The sequence below is a fragment of the Botryllus schlosseri genome, chromosome 8 (assembly GCF_051294905.1).
Source record: "Botryllus schlosseri isolate E-star chromosome 8, Bs_hap1, whole genome shotgun sequence".
Lineage (NCBI taxonomy): Eukaryota > Metazoa > Chordata > Ascidiacea > Stolidobranchia > Styelidae > Botryllus > Botryllus schlosseri.
In genome coordinates, this window is record NC_137243.1 from 17,420,027 (window position 1) to 17,439,784 (window position 19,758).

General features: G+C 37.3%; 1 protein-coding gene across 7 annotated transcripts; it reads right to left on the reverse strand.

The window, feature by feature from the left end:
- Window positions 1–389: 389 nt before the first annotated feature.
- Window positions 390–10,843, reverse strand: LOC145445099 (protein unc-93 homolog A-like). Of its 7 annotated transcripts, none has more exons than XM_080323233.1 (8): window positions 10,598–10,843; window positions 10,124–10,220; window positions 9,774–9,868; window positions 9,344–9,440; window positions 3,962–4,020; window positions 3,814–3,897; window positions 3,524–3,747; window positions 390–3,408 (listed from the first exon to the last, which is right to left on the reverse strand). In XM_080323233.1, the coding sequence occupies exon 8, from the start codon at window positions 2,216–2,218 to the stop codon at window positions 854–856; it is 1,365 nt and encodes a 454-aa protein (XP_080179359.1). In that variant the 5' UTR covers window positions 2,219–3,408; window positions 3,524–3,747; window positions 3,814–3,897; window positions 3,962–4,020; window positions 9,344–9,440; window positions 9,774–9,868; window positions 10,124–10,220; window positions 10,598–10,843; the 3' UTR covers window positions 390–853. The 7 variants fall into 7 exon arrangements, with proteins under 7 accessions (XP_080179359.1, XP_080179356.1, XP_080179358.1 ...); XM_080323230.1 differs by having other exon boundaries at window positions 9,774–9,915; XM_080323232.1 differs by having other exon boundaries at window positions 10,593–10,697.
- Between the last annotated feature and the right edge of the window lie 8,915 nt (window positions 10,844–19,758).

Below are 19,758 nucleotides of genomic sequence, written 5' to 3' on the forward strand. Positions count from 1 at the left end.
TCGTACTTCAGTAGATTTTTTTCGTCGCTACGTCTACTTCTACTTGAGTAGTTTTCTTGACTACTTTGACAACCTCTGATAATAACTCGCTTTATGCCGCGCGTTCAGCTATCTAGTACGAGATGTCACGTTCCCTCTAGCGTATGCGTAACAGAGAGTCGTCATTGTCGGCCTGAGCTCTATTCCTCAGCATAAACACACCGACAGTTCTAAAGTAAGGCAATCGAAGCCCATGTAACTTTTTTAACAATTACGATGGTATTTTCTCATTTTCAATGTTTGGCGAGAATTCGGTATGTCTCACTTTGGTTTGCTTGTATGTCGACTTTTCGTTTTAGGTTAGTAGCTCTGGCCACATATAGCTTTCCAACCCGAAGAATTACTAGAGATTCAAGAGCTAGAAATATACATGATATGTATTACCTCAATTAGTAACAAATGCAATACAATAATATTATAATATTAGGAACATAGGAAATTTTGATCAGCCGTGCACGACAGAACAGACCCCAGGACTGCCGAAAAGGTTTCAATCGATTTTGTTCCGAATCCGAACCGCACATTGCGGGCGACAAGCTCACCTGCTCAAATCTGAAAATAGATTCACCAAATTGCTCAACCAGTCTTCAAGAAGACAGAGTCAGCCATTAGTTATTGACTTGCCGCAAATATAAACATTAGGGAAGAGTCATCCTCACCAGAGTGAACTTGCTGTTATAGAATTTGTCTTAATGATGAACACGTACATTAATGTGCCTCTGGATATGCAAAAGAATACTTGAATATAGAGAATAAAACCAGTTGCGTTATAATTGCAAAACAATCATAGCCAACAACAATGCATTGATATTACTCAAACTCTGAAGTATGGCCACGTCATGCGACACATACCGATAGACCCCAGAACGGATGAAATAAGAGAGAGTGCGGATAGAATGTATATTTCAGCATACACGCAAAAGAAATTCGACAGTACGTAAACAATCGTTATCCCGAGAGCCGATGATGCTGTTTGTATGATAAACGACGAGTCTAGGTCATCAAATTCGCTAGCAACCCATAGGGACGTCATTTTGCGTATAATGTAAGCCATGCCTCCAATTGCAGCTAGCATATAAATGACGAAAATGGATGTCAGTGACGGATTCCAGAAAAGTGCTACAAGATATAGTACTAGCTCGGTAAGACACGAAAACCAAATCATTCCCGACAATTTAATCAAACCGCGAAGTCGATCACAAACCATGCTCATGATAAAAGCTGCTCCGTACGAAATGGAGATGAAAATCCCGAGTTTATGAACTCCAACTGTGCACGAAACGAAAGCTCTACTAAACTCAGACCACACAAAACCTACAACCAATCCCTCTTGCATATGTATTGGGACCATCAGTATTCTATAATCCGAAGCAATGTGACTGATCGTTTGGTAAAATGATTTTCTTAATTTCGATGCGGCCTTTTTGCCAGCGTCGATCAATCGTCCATTTCCTGAATCAGCCCTTCCCGACAACAGCTTCCTTTCACTCGGAATAACTGCCCAGTGTAGCAGAATCCCAATAATTTGAGTAGCACAAAACACTCCTAAATAAAGTAGACGAGAGTATTCAGTTGGTATTAATTTTCCATACAGCTTCGGGTGGTATGTAAATGCGTCCGTTTTCGAACAGTCTGATGATCCGCATGAGGATACGTTAGCAGAGAAATGATTTGTCGACAAATTTCCATTCTCGAGCTCGTTTTCGCTGTCTTTCAGAATCAGTGACGGTATTGCGCTGATTATTGTCTGTACAAAAGCGCAGATGGACACAAACGCCGCAACTGCAGATGACTTGCTCATATTTCCCTTGTTTACTTTCATATTGACATAAAGAGAACTCACTATAGAACCGATTGCACCTCCCACGATACTCTCTCCAACTCCTATCAGCATCCCAGCCGCTGTAACTGACCATAGGCGCGGATAAAACAGAGTCATGGTGAATACAACTGACGGAATTTCGCCAACTATAATACACAGGTTACGGCCCAGTATATGAACGACAGGAACATAGACAAGTACTGTGACCACACATAATATCTCATAAGACAAGACACCCGCCGGCCCCAGTCCATGTTTTACGCCAATACTCGTTTGCGTATTCAGTAAGATGCTTTGTGTGCCAATTACTAATGCATATCCAACAGACAATGCATACAATCTCAATTTTTTATCCATCTCGACGTTGCCTCATTTTAAATACAGCGCACGTGAAAGGCGAGGCCGCCCTTCACCGCGTAATACACTGGATCAATGAACTATAGTCGATCATTCAAGGAAGATATCTGACAAGTGATTTCCGATTCTTACATCTGTCTTGCACACTGTGCAAGTATTGAAAATGTCAAACAGATGTCAGAAGTATGGCAACTTCGTATTGTTTGTCGTATTCGAAGTAAAAGAGATATATCATAGTACGAAATGGTGAACAAAATAATTAAATTGATTACTGCTGTTAATTGAGCATAACACTTTTGTCAACCTATTTGTTTCATTTGAATGTTTATGATTCACAATGAGCAGACAATGGGTAATCTATAACGGTAGACCTATAAAGAAGGATACAAGCTGTAAATTGTCAAATGATAAGTTCATCGACAGTGCAAAATCGACGATACAAACGTAATGCAGGTTGCGAAAAAATTTCGACTTTGTAAACAATTTTGACAATTTTTTGACCGAAAGCTACAATTTTGTCAAAATATTGTCAAATAAAAATCACCCGAATGATAAGGATTAGTATAGCGTCGAGATGTCGGTATGGTTACGTAATGAACATCACTCAGCTCAGAGATCGCATTATTACATGATATATTGGTAATAATTTTAATGGTATTATCTGCGAATACACGGGGTGAATGGCGCAGTTGTTTTTAAACACTGCAGTCACGAGAGAAATGGAAGTAGGTTTCAATCCCGATTCTGACCATCTTCAAAGTGTCGGAGGTTTCTCAGCGCTATTCATCGTCGATTTCACTACTACGGTGGTGCATTGAAAAGCCCAGACTGAAAGTGAACCGCGCCACAAGCTGGCAGCAGAGGGACGCATGTCAGCGAGAGAGAATGACGATTGTCTGAGAGAAGAAAATGAAAGTCGTCCCCAATAATACGAAAATCGTAGCCCAATAGACAATACAAAAAATTCATTCCTGATGCATATAGCCTGAAAAGGGCGATGGTCGTCAATGTGTTATGCAAATAATAATAGTAATATCTGAATATGTGTGTTGACTAGTGTTGATTGATGAATAGAAATAATAAAGCTTGCCTGTATTTAGCCACCCAATGTGTCCAGGCGTCTTTCCTGATCATGTTGATTTCCAATTCAATATTTCGTCCCGTGGTCATTTCGTGCAATTTCTCGAGCCCTGGACACAAATGTTGTGAAATTATAGAAGGCTACGAATCGCAGAATGAGCTTTATTACTCCGATAAGAATATGGACAATTTGAAGGAATGAAATGAAATTCAAAACCTTCCTACCGAGCCAAAAATCTCCTTCACGATTGCCGAATCCTTTCTCGTAATCTGTCCAATTTCCGGTAGAAATCCACGTCTCTGTTCACTCTGCGTTGGAAAACGTGAAACGGAATTGAAAACAAACGATCAAATCTTCTCATATCTCATCAATTATCTTCTCTGAGTCCGCGTTCAAGGTTCTGATTCAAAATTTTGCCTCGTCGATCTTATTTTGAACTTCTGTACATCTTGAAGTAAGATTGCTCAAAATGTTGTCACGCTCCAATCTTTGAAATATCTCAAATTCTACTCACAGTCCAATCCTTGCCTGCAACACGCTTCTTCTCATTTTGTGCTCTGAGTTGAAGTTCCTTCTGCATCATCGACATTTTCGGACCCTTCATGGAACGTATACATAACAGAATCTCCAGTAGTGATGTAATACTATACTTTTATACCAACCCCACAATCGTCCCCTGAAATCCACATACCATTGACGTATCTTTTAAAGCACAGTTGCGCTGGAAGGGAGAATTTTAAAACTTATTGAAATTCGAACGTGAATTCCTCATACCTGACGAGCGGAGGAAGATAAAAAATCTGATCATGAAAACAATCCAATTCGTGAGCAACATTTTCAGAAGCAATTTGATGATTGGTATGCTACTAAACTTAATAATGAATTTTTAGGTGCATAATATGATGCGACCAACTTCAATAAGCCACCAACGCATATGCCATATAGAATTTTTATGACACAATCAACACCATCAACTTCAATACTTTCGGAGCGACGGTTTGTTGCATTTCCGCGTTGATTATTATCTCATGTTTATCGATTGTGAAATAGGTAGATTGGCGTTTGCTAGCAAACTCACTCGATAAAGCATTAGATCTGCTTGACGCAAACAAGGAAACGATGAATTTGCAACAAAATTGAGAAGGCATTTATCACGAACTTAAGTTAACCGACAGGCGACAGTCAATCGTTTCAACAGTGTGACCCGACGTGACATGATTTTTAGTGATACGCGAGTAGTATGATGGTCTGGGTTATACGCAGACAAATCCCAGAAGGCCACGTCGCCTTAATTGCCACGCCTACATTGTCACATCATCCGCTCATTGCTGCACCTATGTCACTCATTGCCACATCAAAACTTACCTAAGCTAGAATCGAACCTGGTTTGGTTGGGTATAATTTCACGTCGCTCACCACCAGGCTATTGAGCAAACTAGCCGTATTGAGCTGTTTTGAGAATATAACCGCCGATTCTCTCTTAAATTCCGAGACAACACCTTTTTCGAGTTATTACACATAAATGTAAGACTATATTCGTGTGTACTATAACAGCTGTGTCATCATTAATTAGTCAACGATTTTGGGGAATTCTGCAAATGCAACTTAATAATACTGATATCGCAAGCATAAAGGCCTACGATCACGCAAAGCTCATGCGGCGCGCATATTGCTGAATACTATTCCAAGAAATTGACGCGTGTAAATGTGCTACGAATATAGTTGCTTACGATTCCAAGAAGTCGGGTCACATCGACAATATGAATTAGAACATTCTAATATAGTTGCGATTCCAAGAAGTCGGGCCACATCGATAATGGGAATTAGAACATTCTAAATATATAGCTGCGTTTCCTATGTCGACTATGTCGGCTATATCGGCTATCAATACCGGTTTTCCATGTATATTTAGCAATATGTATTGAATAACTTGAAATGTATCATCACTAATTAATTAATATAAAATGCGATTTTAAGCGCTGCGACTTGAAAATATTAATAAAATAACTTACTTTTTTGGATATAAATAACATTCAGATTACACATAAATTTCGAAAACTATGACGTCAATAGAATACTATATTTGCCAGATATTCACAGATAACACTCATCAACGTTGAACTAGGCGCGGGGTTCTATGATGATATATCAAAATTCTACACATCATCACTAATTAATTAATTCATATAAAATGCGATTTTGAGCGCAGACAGATCGCGGTTTCGATTGCCGAGGTCTCCGCATTTCATGACCTAATATGAGCGCACACTACAACTGAATTCATTCCAATACCTGCAAATTTACTTTGCATGTCGAGTATAAGGATAATTTAATCAGCGCTAAACGCCAACGGACTAGCCGTAGGCGCACAATTCTCGGCGTTACAATTAAACAAACTTTTCGCGGCAGGTACGCGATTCCCGACGTTATAATGATAGTGACAAATTAGCCGCATGAAAGCGAGTCTAATGAATATAACGACAGACAACAAGTTAGTTGAAAAGTAAAACTAATCGTGACCGATGCAAGAAGACGTAAAACAGCGCTTTCGCTCGATTCTTGTAGTGACCACATTTCATACGATTCAGTCCTTTTCATGTCACTAGAATAAGGGAAACGCCGCCGACGTCTTATAACGTAATAATGTAAGCTGCGTCGGGTGCTGCTATAATGTTAGGAGCGAATATAGTAGAAAGTCCACGTCTGGACACCTGTAAGCAAGTGCGCATACTACCGTAGTAAACGCATAACAGAATTCATGCAAAAGTCTATATTGCTTTGTGATGATTTTGATGTTGTTCCATACCGATTGGGAAGATAGGACTCCTAATTTCCTTATCCCGGAACGTAGCAAGAAAAATCGTATAAATTTTGTAAAGTAGATAGAAAACTACACTATTCCGATGCAGTAAAGACTCTTACACGCTGGATTTTGTGCAGTATATACTAATTTTACATTGCGGAGTATTCCATAAACGTTAATCCAGTGATCCTCCTTCTATTTTCAATCACGATCCGCTTATTATTCTAGGCTTCGAACCCCACACCCAGTACGTTTTATGGGGATTAATATTTTTAGATTAAATATAGCGTATCGAGACTTCGTGAAACTTACTCGGAAATAGTTATTTCTACCCTAATTTAATAGATTTCTCAGATATCGTAGCAACGGAACTGGCTTCAGCGAGCGGTTAAGGCGTTGGACTTAAGTTTCAATGAACAAGTGTTCACATAGGTTCGAATCCCACACCCACTACGTTTACGAGAATTAATATTTTTAGATTCAAATTTAGCGTATTGAGTACTTTTTCTGCCTTTTTCAGCGCATTAGAGACGTCTACACTATTGATTTCATGAGCTTTACTTAAGTTTTATAAATTAACGTAAAAGTAGTCATTTCCGAGTAAGTAAAACGTTCGTATTGTAGGTTCATTTCTGCTTAATACTATAATTATCATGGAGTTGAAGCAGTCCAATATCAAAAACACCCGAAAGTATTTGTTGCATATAGCTAAAAACCTAATTGAGTACTCTGAAGAAGTACAAGTAGCACAGTTTGTGGTATTTCTATGACATCGAAATTTAGCTAACCAGAACTTATACTTGAGTACTCCGAAATGTACAAGTACTTTACCTTTACACGACGTTTCTGTAAAATGAATACTGATTTTATTAAAAAATAAAAAAGCACGAAAAATTACATTTTATCCCAAACCATCAGAATACTAAAGTAGCTTATCGCGTATATGGAGCTAATACTAAAGTGTTTATGATTTCAGTTCGCTTCAACTTCATGACATTTTCAGTATTAAACAGAAGTATAGGCCTAGAATGCTAACTTTCTTCGTAAATTGCTACTTCTGCCTTAATTTAACGGATTTATCTGAGATCATTGCTTTACTTAATCTCTCCAAAATGTGCATTATACTAGTACGTCACCATCGAATCCCTCTGGCTATAACTACCCGATAGTATAATTGAGCCAAATACTCGAGTACTAATTTTAAAGTAGCTTAGATATCTAAATGAACCGACGGTCAGTAAACCATTTCGAAGTGCAAGTACAGGAATATCATACTTCTTGAACCGTGCTCAATGCTCAATAGACCAAACTTTATATTGTATTATGTGTATTTAGGGCTAATGCGTCATCACTATGTTGGCGACAGGCCTGATTTGAACACACTAATTTTGCGAATTAAACTTATCGCCCAACACGGACACTCAATGAAGAGACCCACATAAATGCTCCACAATTCTTGACATATAATATACTGAGCATATAATAAGCTGACAAAACCTATAGTTGAGTACTCCGAAATGTACAAGTACTTTACCTTTGCATGACGTTTTTGTAAAATGAATACTAATTTTATCGAAAAATAAAAATTATGTACTCAAGTAGGTTTTTGTCTACACACACCAACTACTCAAGTGTTTATGACACAGGAATGATTCATTAAGTACAGCGAGAGCAGGCCAAACGTATACTTGAGTACTCCAAAATGTACAAGTACTTCGCTATGTACTCCCTCCACGTACAAATTGAGTAGGTTTTGGACTACTTTATCGATTTTCGATGTTGCGCAAATACCACAAACTTTGCTTGCTTTCGGGGCTGGCAACTAAATGCAAGTCAGACTTTACGCAAAAGTCTCTATTCTGAAAATTTTATCAAGGTAATAGTTTAAAAACTTATACTTGAGCACTACGAAATGTGCAAGTACTTTACCTTTACACGACGTTTTTTGTAAAATGAATACTAATTTTATTGACTAGTTGCATCGAGTTATCGAATGATTTTTTTCCTTACATCAAAACAACTAGAATGTGTAACTATACATTAAAATCGTTCCTAACCCTTTACACACCAGCGATAACTCGTACAAGCAACAAGTTTCGAGTATCGAGTTTTAAATAACGTGAAAGTATCACACCACAAACTGCGCTAACCTTCAAAGTTGATAAGTAAACAAGTACTTGCACTCCATCAGAATACCAAAGTAGCAGAAGTATAGACCTAGAATGCTAACTTTCTTCGTAAATACCTACTTCTAGCTTAATTTAATGGATTTATCTAACATCATTGCTTTACTTAATCTCTCCAAAATGTGCATTATACAAGTACGTCACCATCGAATCCCTCTGGCTGTATCTATATGGCAGTATAATTGCGGCAAATACTCGAGCACTAATTTTAAAGTAGCTTAGGTATCTAAATGAGCTCCAGGACATTGTGATTATGCAGCATACCAAATTTCATCACACATTTCATGATGGAACAACTTTAAAACTAACGCAGTTCTTTAGCAACTTTTGCAAGTTTTAGAAAATATTATACCGACATCACGACATCTTTCAAAAACAAAACCATGATCAAAGCTTGAGAGATCATTTTTGCTATTTTTCATTGACATAAGTCATTCTGGAGCGCGAAAACGCATTGTACGATATAGATGAAACTTGAGCAAATCCTAGGATCCTCATTTTCAAAGTAGCTCAGATCTCAAAATAAGCCGGGATTTACAAATTATCTTTAGCATGAGATATATAGTGTATCTGCTCTCTAGAGTCCATATCACCTCTCGATGATAAAATTCAGCTTTACCATCTAATTCGCTTCCCAATTTATATTCTACGACACGATAACTTTCCTCCGTATGATCATTAAGGCTTCTATCTTTATTGCAGGACGGCTTTGTAGAATTCTTTGATAATACCGCTTTATACTACAATAAAGTATGGAAGGGCCTCATGTTTTTCGGAATCGGACTGACATCTATTGTAATAGCATTATCAAGATAATGGATGTTCGCATGTTTTGTCTCATGTAATATTTTAAGAATATAATTCTTCATCGTTTAATCGCGTCCATTTTTCTGTAGGATGTATACAGTTTTTCTGAGAATACTCGAAAGATTGCCCCATAAGAAAACCTTCTTTGTACTTTTAATTTGTCAAATTTCTACAGCTACGTAAGTGAATTTTTAGGGTTACCCAGAATGACGATTTTTTCAATATATTTGAGAAATGACATAACGCACCTTTAGGGCAGTGCAATCTGTTCCATCATTATACGCTTGTAAGTCGCCCCGAGCATTCGTGTGTCAACGAGTATGCAGTAATCATTTTCTTCGCTACCTGAAATGGAACGATTTAGCTTCAAACTCAACGCATTAGCATAGCGAATTTAAGTATAGACGATAAATAATATACAGTATAGCTCTACCTAATTAATTCATAATATTGTAACCACAGCGAGATTCGAGTAATAAGCGGGGCTAGATAGTCTACCCTTAACAGAGAACTTGCATATACATTCGAATTTATGCGACTTCGGCTATATTGCCGGTTAACATTATAGCCGCGCACAGGACTGATTATTACGTTATAGCTATTTAAATGGTACGATATAGGAGAAATCTCGGTACGCTGGCGATTTTTTCATAATAGTTGAGAAATGATATAACGCACCTTTAGGGCTGTGCAATTTGCTCCATCATCATACGCTTGTAACTCGTCCCGGGCTTGAATGTGTCCGCGAATATATGCCGTGATCATTTTCTTCGCTACATGAAATGAGACGATGTAGCTTCAAACTCAACGCATTAGCATGCTAAATTAAAAAAAAAATAGGTCGTAAATAATATAGCGAAGCTCTACTTAATTAAATCTTAATATTGTAATAGCACAAATTATGACGTAGCGTGATCTAGGTATTACTATAGATGTAATATATGATTATTCAGCATTCGAAATGATAAAGCTTCAGCCATGAAACTCTGGTGATTTTTTCAATATAATTGAGAAATGATATAACGCACCCTTAGGACTGTGCCATCTGCTCCATCATTATACGTTTGTAAGTCGTCCTGGGCTTGCGTGTGTCAACGAGTATGCAGTAATCATTTTCTTCGCTACCTGAAATGGAGCGATTTAGCTTCAAACTCAACGCATTAGCATACCGAATTTAAATATAGACGATAAGTAATATACAGTATAGCTCCACTCAATTAATTCACAATATTGTAACCACCGCGAGATTCGAGTAATAAGCGAGGCTAGAGAGTCTACCCTTAACGGAGAACTTGCATATACATTCGAATTTATGCGACTTCGGCTATATTGCCGGTTAATATTATATCTGCGCACAGAACTAATTATTACGTTATTAGCTATTGGAGAAATCTCAACGTAATTCAATCTGCGTGCACAATCCACGTAAGCTAATACCGCATCGAGAAATTATAGCTAAATTTAGTTTAAATCGATACAAAAATACATGGATCCTACCTTACCTGTGATGCCTGCCTCGTTCGCTGTGCACATGACAATACTTGGAACAGAAATGTGAAGTTTTCAGAATGCGAATTACTTTACGTCGGAAGTAAACATTCTAATTCGTATCGCCAACGCAACTTTATTTATAATGTTCTAATTCGCATTGTCGATGTGGCCCGACTTCTTGGAATCGTAATCAACTATATTCGTGGCACATTTACACGCGTCAATTTCTTGGAATAGTATTCGGCAACATGCGCGGCCCCAACAATAATCGCGCAGACCTTAATGTTTTTGAGCTGCATAGCAATGAAATCTTTTGACTGCAAGCGCGAGTTCACAACTGACAAATATGTTAGATCGCACGAAATAATAGTCCCGAGTTGAGTAAAGTTAATGTTCTCCGCGTAGCTGAGATCGAGGTTTTTCAAGATTTCATCATCACACATCTAATGATGGAACACCTTTGAAACTATCGCAGTCGAATACCGACTTTTACGCATATCTGCTTTTCGTGAACACAGCATATACCCATACATAGTCAATTTTAATAACAGAATTAGTATGCTAAACATCAAATTCTCACCTTGAACGTTGGTACGCAGTTGTAGGACATAATAAGAATGAACCATACCAAATTTCGTCACACATTTCATGATGTAACACCTTTAAAACCAACGCAGTTCTATACAGACTTTTGGCTAAGTCCGTTTTTTCGTAGCGTAGCACGTACCTATGCATAGTCAACTTTAATAACGGAATTACCATGTTAATAATCGACTCCCAACCTTGAAACTCGCTACACCGTTGTAAGACATTATGACAATGCACCATGTCAAATTTTGTTACGCATTTCATGATTGAACAACTTTAAAACTAATCCAGTTCCATGCCGACTTTTGCGGGGGCGTAGCACGTACCTATGCATACTCAACTTTAATAACGGAATTACCGAGCTTAACATTGAATGCGCAACTTGAAGATCGGTTCACAGGTGTAGGACATTATGACAATGGAACATACCACTGCGCTAACTTTCAGAATTGTTAAGTATAGTACTCGCACTTTGTGAGAATACCCAAGTAGGTTTTTTGCCTACATGCACCAAATACTCTCAAGTCCTTATGATATTGGAGTACATCAACTTCATGATAGCTAGAGTATTGAACAGAAATGGACCTAGAGTACTAACGTTTTACTTACTCGGAAATGACTACTTCTACCCTATTTTAAAGGATACCTCGTTCGAAGCGAAATTTATGTGGTTTTGGATAATATCCAAGATGTAGGCTCACTTTGAAGGGTACTTCCTAAAACTCAAATATTGCGCAAAAGTACAATTAGGGATCTAAAAGTAACTAATATAGATGGTTATTTCCGTAGATAACTTACCCTCTACTCAAGAGGTTTTTCAGGTGGAACTACCTACTTTTAGGACTGTGTATGTCAAAGTAGTTTGAGCTTACGTTTATATCACCTTGACAAGTGACATTATCAGACATGAAAATGATATTATCACGTAATACCAGAAGTTAACACACGTCAATGTGTTTCGGAATTCACGAGAAATTGGTACTAAGAGAAGTATATTCTTGTGTACACAATAGCGGAGAGAATATTTAAAATGTAGTAAGCAGGCCGATGGGTATTCATTGAGTTGTATAAGCATAAAAAACATTCCCGCGCGCGCGTCTTAGGATTAGATGGTAGGGTTAGGCAGGGTTTAGGAGCGCGCGGAATGTTTTTTATGCTTATACAACTCAATGAATACCCATCGGCCTGCTTACTACATTTTAAATATTCTCTCCGCTATTGTGTACACAAGAATATACTTCTCTTAGTACCAATTTCTCGTGAATTCCGAAACACATTGACGTGTGTTAACTTCTGGTATTACGTGATAATATCATTTTCATGTCTGATAATGTCACTTGTCAAGGTGATATAAACGTAAGCTCAAACTACTTTGACATACACAGTCCTAAAAGTAGGTAGTTCCACCTGAAAAACCTCTTGAGTAGAGGGTAAGTTATCTACGGAAATAACCATCTATATTAGTTACTTTTAGATCCCTAATTGTACTTTTGCGCAATATTTGAGTTTTAGGAAGTACCCTTCAAAGTGAGCCTACATCTTGGATATTATCCAAAACCACATAAATTTCGCTTCGAACGAGGTATCCTTTAAAATAAGGTAGAAGTAGTCATTTCCGAGTAAGTAAAACGTTAGTACTCTAGGTCCATTTCTGTTCAATACTCTAGCTATCATGAAGTTGATGTACTCCAATATCATAAGGACTTGAGAGTATTTGGTGCATGTAGGCAAAAAACCTACTTGGGTATTCTCACAAAGTGCGAGTACTATACTTAACAATTCTGAAAGTTAGCGCAGTGGTATGTTCCATTGTCATAATGTCCTACACCTGTGAACCGATCTTCAAGTTGCGCATTCAATGTTAAGCTCGGTAATTCCGTTATTAAAGTTGAGTATGCATAGGTACGTGCTACGCCCCCGCAAAAGTCGGCATGGAACTGGATTAGTTTTAAAGTTGTTCAATCATGAAATGCGTAACAAAATTTGACATGGTGCATTGTCATAATGTCTTACAACGGTGTAGCGAGTTTCAAGGTTGGGAGTCGATTATTAACATGGTAATTCCGTTATTAAAGTTGACTATGCATAGGTACGTGCTACGCTACGGAAAAACAGACTTAGCCAAAAGTCTGTATAGAACTGCGTTGGTTTTAAAGGTGTTACATCATGAAATGTGTGACGAAATTTGGTATGGTTCATTCTTATTATGTCCTACAACTGCGTACCAACGTTCAAGGTGAGAATTTGATGTTTAGCATACTAATTCTGTTATTAAAATTGACTATGTATGGGTATATGCTGTGTTCACGAAAAGCAGATATGCGTAAAAGTCGGTATTCGACTGCGATAGTTTCAAAGGTGTTCCATCATTAGATGTGTGATGATGAAATCTTGAAAAACCTCGATCTCAGCTACGCGGAGAACATTAACTTTACTCAACTCGGGACTATTATTTCGTGCGATCTAACATATTTGTCAGTTGTGAACTCGCGCTTGCAGTCAAAAGATTTCATTGCTATGCAGCTCAAAAACATTAAGGTCTGCGCGATTATTGTTGGGGCCGCGCATGTTGCCGAATACTATTCCAAGAAATTGACGCGTGTAAATGTGCCACGAATATAGTTGATTACGATTCCAAGAAGTCGGGCCACATCGACAATGCGAATTAGAACATTATAAATAAAGTTGCGTTGGCGATACGAATTAGAATGTTTACTTCCGACGTAAAGTAATTCGCATTCTGAAAACTTCACATTTCTGTTCCAAGTATTGTCATGTGCACAGCGAACGAGGCAGGCATCACAGGTAAGGTAGGATCCATGTATTTTTGTATCGATTTAAACTAAATTTAGCTATAATTTCTCGATGCGGTATTAGCTTACGTGGATTGTGCACGCAGATTGAATTACGTTGAGATTTCTCCAATAGCTAATAACGTAATAATTAGTTCTGTGCGCAGATATAATATTAACCGGCAATATAGCCGAAGTCGCATAAATTCGAATGTATATGCAAGTTCTCCGTTAAGGGTAGACTCTCTAGCCTCGCTTATTACTCGAATCTCGCGGTGGTTACAATATTGTGAATTAATTGAGTGGAGCTATACTGTATATTACTTATCGTCTATATTTAAATTCGGTATGCTAATGCGTTGAGTTTGAAGCTAAATCGCTCCATTTCAGGTAGCGAAGAAAATGATTACTGCATACTCGTTGACACACGCAAGCCCAGGACGACTTACAAACGTATAATGATGGAGCAGATGGCACAGTCCTAAGGGTGCGTTATATCATTTCTCAATTATATTGAAAAAATCACCAGAGTTTCATGGCTGAAGCTTTATCATTTCGAATGCTGAATAATCATATATTACATCTATAGTAATACCTAGATCACGCTACGTCATAATTTGTGCTATTACAATATTAAGATTTAATTAAGTAGAGCTTCGCTATATTATTTACGACCTATTTTTTTTTAAATTTAGCATGCTAATGCGTTGAGTTTGAAGCTACATCGTCTCATTTCATGTAGCGAAGAAAATGATCACGGCATATATTCGCGGACACATTCAAGCCCGGGACGAGTTACAAGCGTATGATGATGGAGCAAATTGCACAGCCCTAAAGGTGCGTTATATCATTTCTCAACTATTATGAAAAAATCGCCAGCGTACCGAGATTTCTCCTATATCGTACCATTTAAATAGCTATAACGTAATAATCAGTCCTGTGCGCGGCTATAATGTTAACCGGCAATATAGCCGAAGTCGCATAAATTCGAATGTATATGCAAGTTCTCTGTTAAGGGTAGACTATCTAGCCCTCTTATTACTCGAATCTCGCTGTGGTTACAATATTATGAATTAATTAGGTAGAGCTATACTGTATATTATTTATCGTCTATACTTAAATTCGCTATGCTAATGCGTTGAGTTTGAAGCTAAATCGTTCCATTTCAGGTAGCGAAGAAAATGATTACTGCATACTCGTTGACACACGAATGCTCGGGGCGACTTACAAGCGTATAATGATGAAACAGATTGCACTGCCCTAAAGGTGCGTTATGTCATTTCTCAAATATATTGAAAAAATCGTCATTCTGGGTAACCCTAAAAATTCACTTACGTAGCTGTAGAAATTTGACAAATTAAAAGTACAAAGAAGGTTTTCTTATGGGGCAATCTTTCGAGTATTCTCAGAAAAACTGTATACATCCTACAGAAAAATGGACGCGATTAAACGATGAAGAATTATATTCTTAAAATATTACATGAGACAAAACATGCGAACATCCATTATCTTGATAATGCTATTACAATAGATGTCAGTCCGATTCCGAAAAACATGAGGCCCTTCCATACTTTATTGTAGTATAAAGCGGTATTATCAAAGAATTCTACAAAGCCGTCCTGCAATAAAGATAGAAGCCTTAATGATCATACGGAGGAAAGTTATCGTGTCGTAGAATATAAATTGGGAAGCGAATTAGATGGTAAAGCTGAATTTTATCATCGAGAGGTGATATGGACTCTAGAGAGCAGATACACTATATATCTCATGCTAAAGATAATTTGTAAATCCCGGCTTATTTTGAGATCTGAGCTACTTTGAAAATGAGGATCCTAGGATTTGCTCAAGTTTCATCTATATCGTACAATGCGTTTTCGCGCTCCAGAATGACTTATGTCAATGAAAAATAGCAAAAATGATCTCTCAAGCTTTGATCATGGTTTTGTTTTTGAAAGATGTCGTGATGTCGGTATAATATTTTCTAAAACTTGCAAAAGTTGCTAAAGAACTGCGTTAGTTTTAAAGTTGTTCCATCATGAAATGTGTGATGAAATTTGGTATGCTGCATAATCACAATGTCCTGGAGCTCATTTAGATACCTAAGCTACTTTAAAATTAGTGCTCGAGTATTTGCCGCAATTATACTGCCATATAGATACAGCCAGAGGGATTCGATGGTGACGTACTTGTATAATGCACATTTTGGAGAGATTAAGTAAAGCAATGATGTTAGATAAATCCATTAAATTAAGCTAGAAGTAGGTATTTACGAAGAAAGTTAGCATTCTAGGTCTATACTTCTGCTACTTTGGTATTCTGATGGAGTGCAAGTACTTGTTTACTTATCAACTTTGAAGGTTAGCGCAGTTTGTGGTGTGATACTTTCACGTTATTTAAAACTCGATACTCGAAACTTGTTGCTTGTACGAGTTATCGCTGGTGTGTAAAGGGTTAGGAACGATTTTAATGTATAGTTACACATTCTAGTTGTTTTGATGTAAGGAAAAAAATCATTCGATAACTCGATGCAACTAGTCAATAAAATTAGTATTCATTTTACAAAAAACGTCGTGTAAAGGTAAAGTACTTGCACATTTCGTAGTGCTCAAGTATAAGTTTTTAAACTATTACCTTGATAAAATTTTCAGAATAGAGACTTTTGCGTAAAGTCTGACTTGCATTTAGTTGCCAGCCCCGAAAGCAAGCAAAGTTTGTGGTATTTGCGCAACATCGAAAATCGATAAAGTAGTCCAAAACCTACTCAATTTGTACGTGGAGGGAGTACATAGCGAAGTACTTGTACATTTTGGAGTACTCAAGTATACGTTTGGCCTGCTCTCGCTGTACTTAATGAATCATTCCTGTGTCATAAACACTTGAGTAGTTGGTGTGTGTAGACAAAAACCTACTTGAGTACATAATTTTTATTTTTCGATAAAATTAGTATTCATTTTACAAAAACGTCATGCAAAGGTAAAGTACTTGTACATTTCGGAGTACTCAACTATAGGTTTTGTCAGCTTATTATATGCTCAGTATATTATATGTCAAGAATTGTGGAGCATTTATGTGGGTCTCTTCATTGAGTGTCCGTGTTGGGCGATAAGTTTAATTCGCAAAATTAGTGTGTTCAAATCAGGCCTGTCGCCAACATAGTGATGACGCATTAGCCCTAAATACACATAATAGAATATCAAGTTTGGTCTATTGAGCATTGAGCACGGTTCAAGAAGTATGATATTCCTGTACTTGCACTTCGAAATGGTTTACTGACCGTCGGTTCATTTAGATATCTAAGCTACTTTAAAATTAGTACTCGAGTATTTGGCTCAATTATACTATCGGGTAGTTATAGCCAGAGGGATTCGATGGTGACGTACTAGTATAATGCACATTTTGGAGAGATTAAGTAAAGCAATGATCTCAGATAAATCCGTTAAATTAAGGCAGAAGTAGCAATTTACGAAGAAAGTTAGCATTCTAGGCCTATACTTCTGTTTAATACTGAAAATGTCATGAAGTTGAAGCGAACTGAAATCATAAACACTTTAGTATTAGCTCCATATACGCGATAAGCTACTTTAGTATTCTGATGGTTTGGGATAAAATGTAATTTTTCGTGCTTTTTTATTTTTTAATAAAATCAGTATTCATTTTACAGAAACGTCGTGTAAAGGTAAAGTACTTGTACATTTCGGAGTACTCAAGTATAAGTTCTGGTTAGCTAAATTTCGATGTCATAGAAATACCACAAACTGTGCTACTTGTACTTCTTCAGAGTACTCAATTAGGTTTTTAGCTATATGCAACAAATACTTTCGGGTGTTTTTGATATTGGACTGCTTCAACTCCATGATAATTATAGTATTAAGCAGAAATGAACCTACAATACGAACGTTTTACTTACTCGGAAATGACTACTTTTACGTTAATTTATAAAACTTAAGTAAAGCTCATGAAATCAATAGTGTAGACGTCTCTAATGCGCTGAAAAAGGCAGAAAAAGTACTCAATACGCTAAATTTGAATCTAAAAATATTAATTCTCGTAAACGTAGTGGGTGTGGGATTCGAACCTATGTGAACACTTGTTCATTGAAACTTAAGTCCAACGCCTTAACCGCTCGCTGAAGCCAGTTCCGTTGCTACGATATCTGAGAAATCTATTAAATTAGGGTAGAAATAACTATTTCCGAGTAAGTTTCACGAAGTCTCGATACGCTATATTTAATCTAAAAATATTAATCCCCATAAAACGTACTGGGTGTGGGGTTCGAAGCCTAGAATAATAAGCGGATCGTGATTGAAAATAGAAGGAGGATCACTGGATTAACGTTTATGGAATACTCCGCAATGTAAAATTAGTATATACTGCACAAAATCCAGCGTGTAAGAGTCTTTACTGCATCGGAATAGTGTAGTTTTCTATCTACTTTACAAAATTTATACGATTTTTCTTGCTACGTTCCGGGATAAGGAAATTAGGAGTCCTATCTTCCCAATCGGTATGGAACAACATCAAAATCATCACAAAGCAATATAGACTTTTGCATGAATTCTGTTATGCGTTTACTACGGTAGTATGCGCACTTGCTTACAGGTGTCCAGACGTGGACTTTCTACTATATTCGCTCCTAACATTATAGCAGCACCCGACGCAGCTTACATTATTACGTTATAAGACGTCGGCGGCGTTTCCCTTATTCTAGTGACATGAAAAGGACTGAATCGTATGAAATGTGGTCACTACAAGAATCGAGCGAAAGCGCTGTTTTACGTCTTCTTGCATCGGTCACGATTAGTTTTACTTTTCAACTAACTTGTTGTCTGTCGTTATATTCATTAGACTCGCTTTCATGCGGCGAATTTGTCACTATCATTATAACGTCGGGAATCGCGTACCTGCCGCGAAAAGTTTGTTTAATTGTAACGCCGAGAATTGTGCGCCTACGGCTAGTCCGTTGGCGTTTAGCGCTGATTAAATTATCCTTATACTCGACATGCAAAGTAAATTTGCAGGTATTGGAATGAATTCAGTTGTAGTGTGCGCTCATATTAGGTCATGAAATGCGGAGACCTCGGCAATCGAAACCGCGATCTGTCTGCGCTCAAAATCGCATTTTATATGAATTAATTAATTAGTGATGATGTGTAGAATTTTGATATATCATCATAGAACCCCGCGCCTAGTTCAACGTTGATGAGTGTTATCTGTGAATATCTGGCAAATATAGTATTCTATTGACGTCATAGTTTTCGAAATTTATGTGTAATCTGAATGTTATTTATATCCAAAAAAGTAAGTTATTATAATAATATTTTCAAGTCGCAGCGCTTAAAATCGCATTTTATATTAATTAATTAGTGATGATACATTTCAAGTTATTCAATACATATTGCTAAATATACATGGAAAACCGGTATTGATAGCCGATATAGCCGACATAGTCGACATAGGAAACGCAGCTATATATTTAGAATGTTCTAATTCCCATTATCGATGTGGCCCGACTTCTTGGAATCGCAACTATATTAGAATGTTCTAATTCATATTGTCGATGTGACCCGACTTCTTGGAATCGTAAGCAACTATATTCGTAGCACATTTACACGCGTCAATTTTTTGGAATAGTATTCAGCAATATGCGCGCCGCATGAGCTTTGCGTGATCGTAGGCCTTTATGCTTGCGATATCAGTATTATTAAGTTGCATTTGCAGAATTCCCCAAAATCGTTGACTAATTAATGATGACACAGCTGTTATAGTACACACGAATATAGTCTTACATTTAT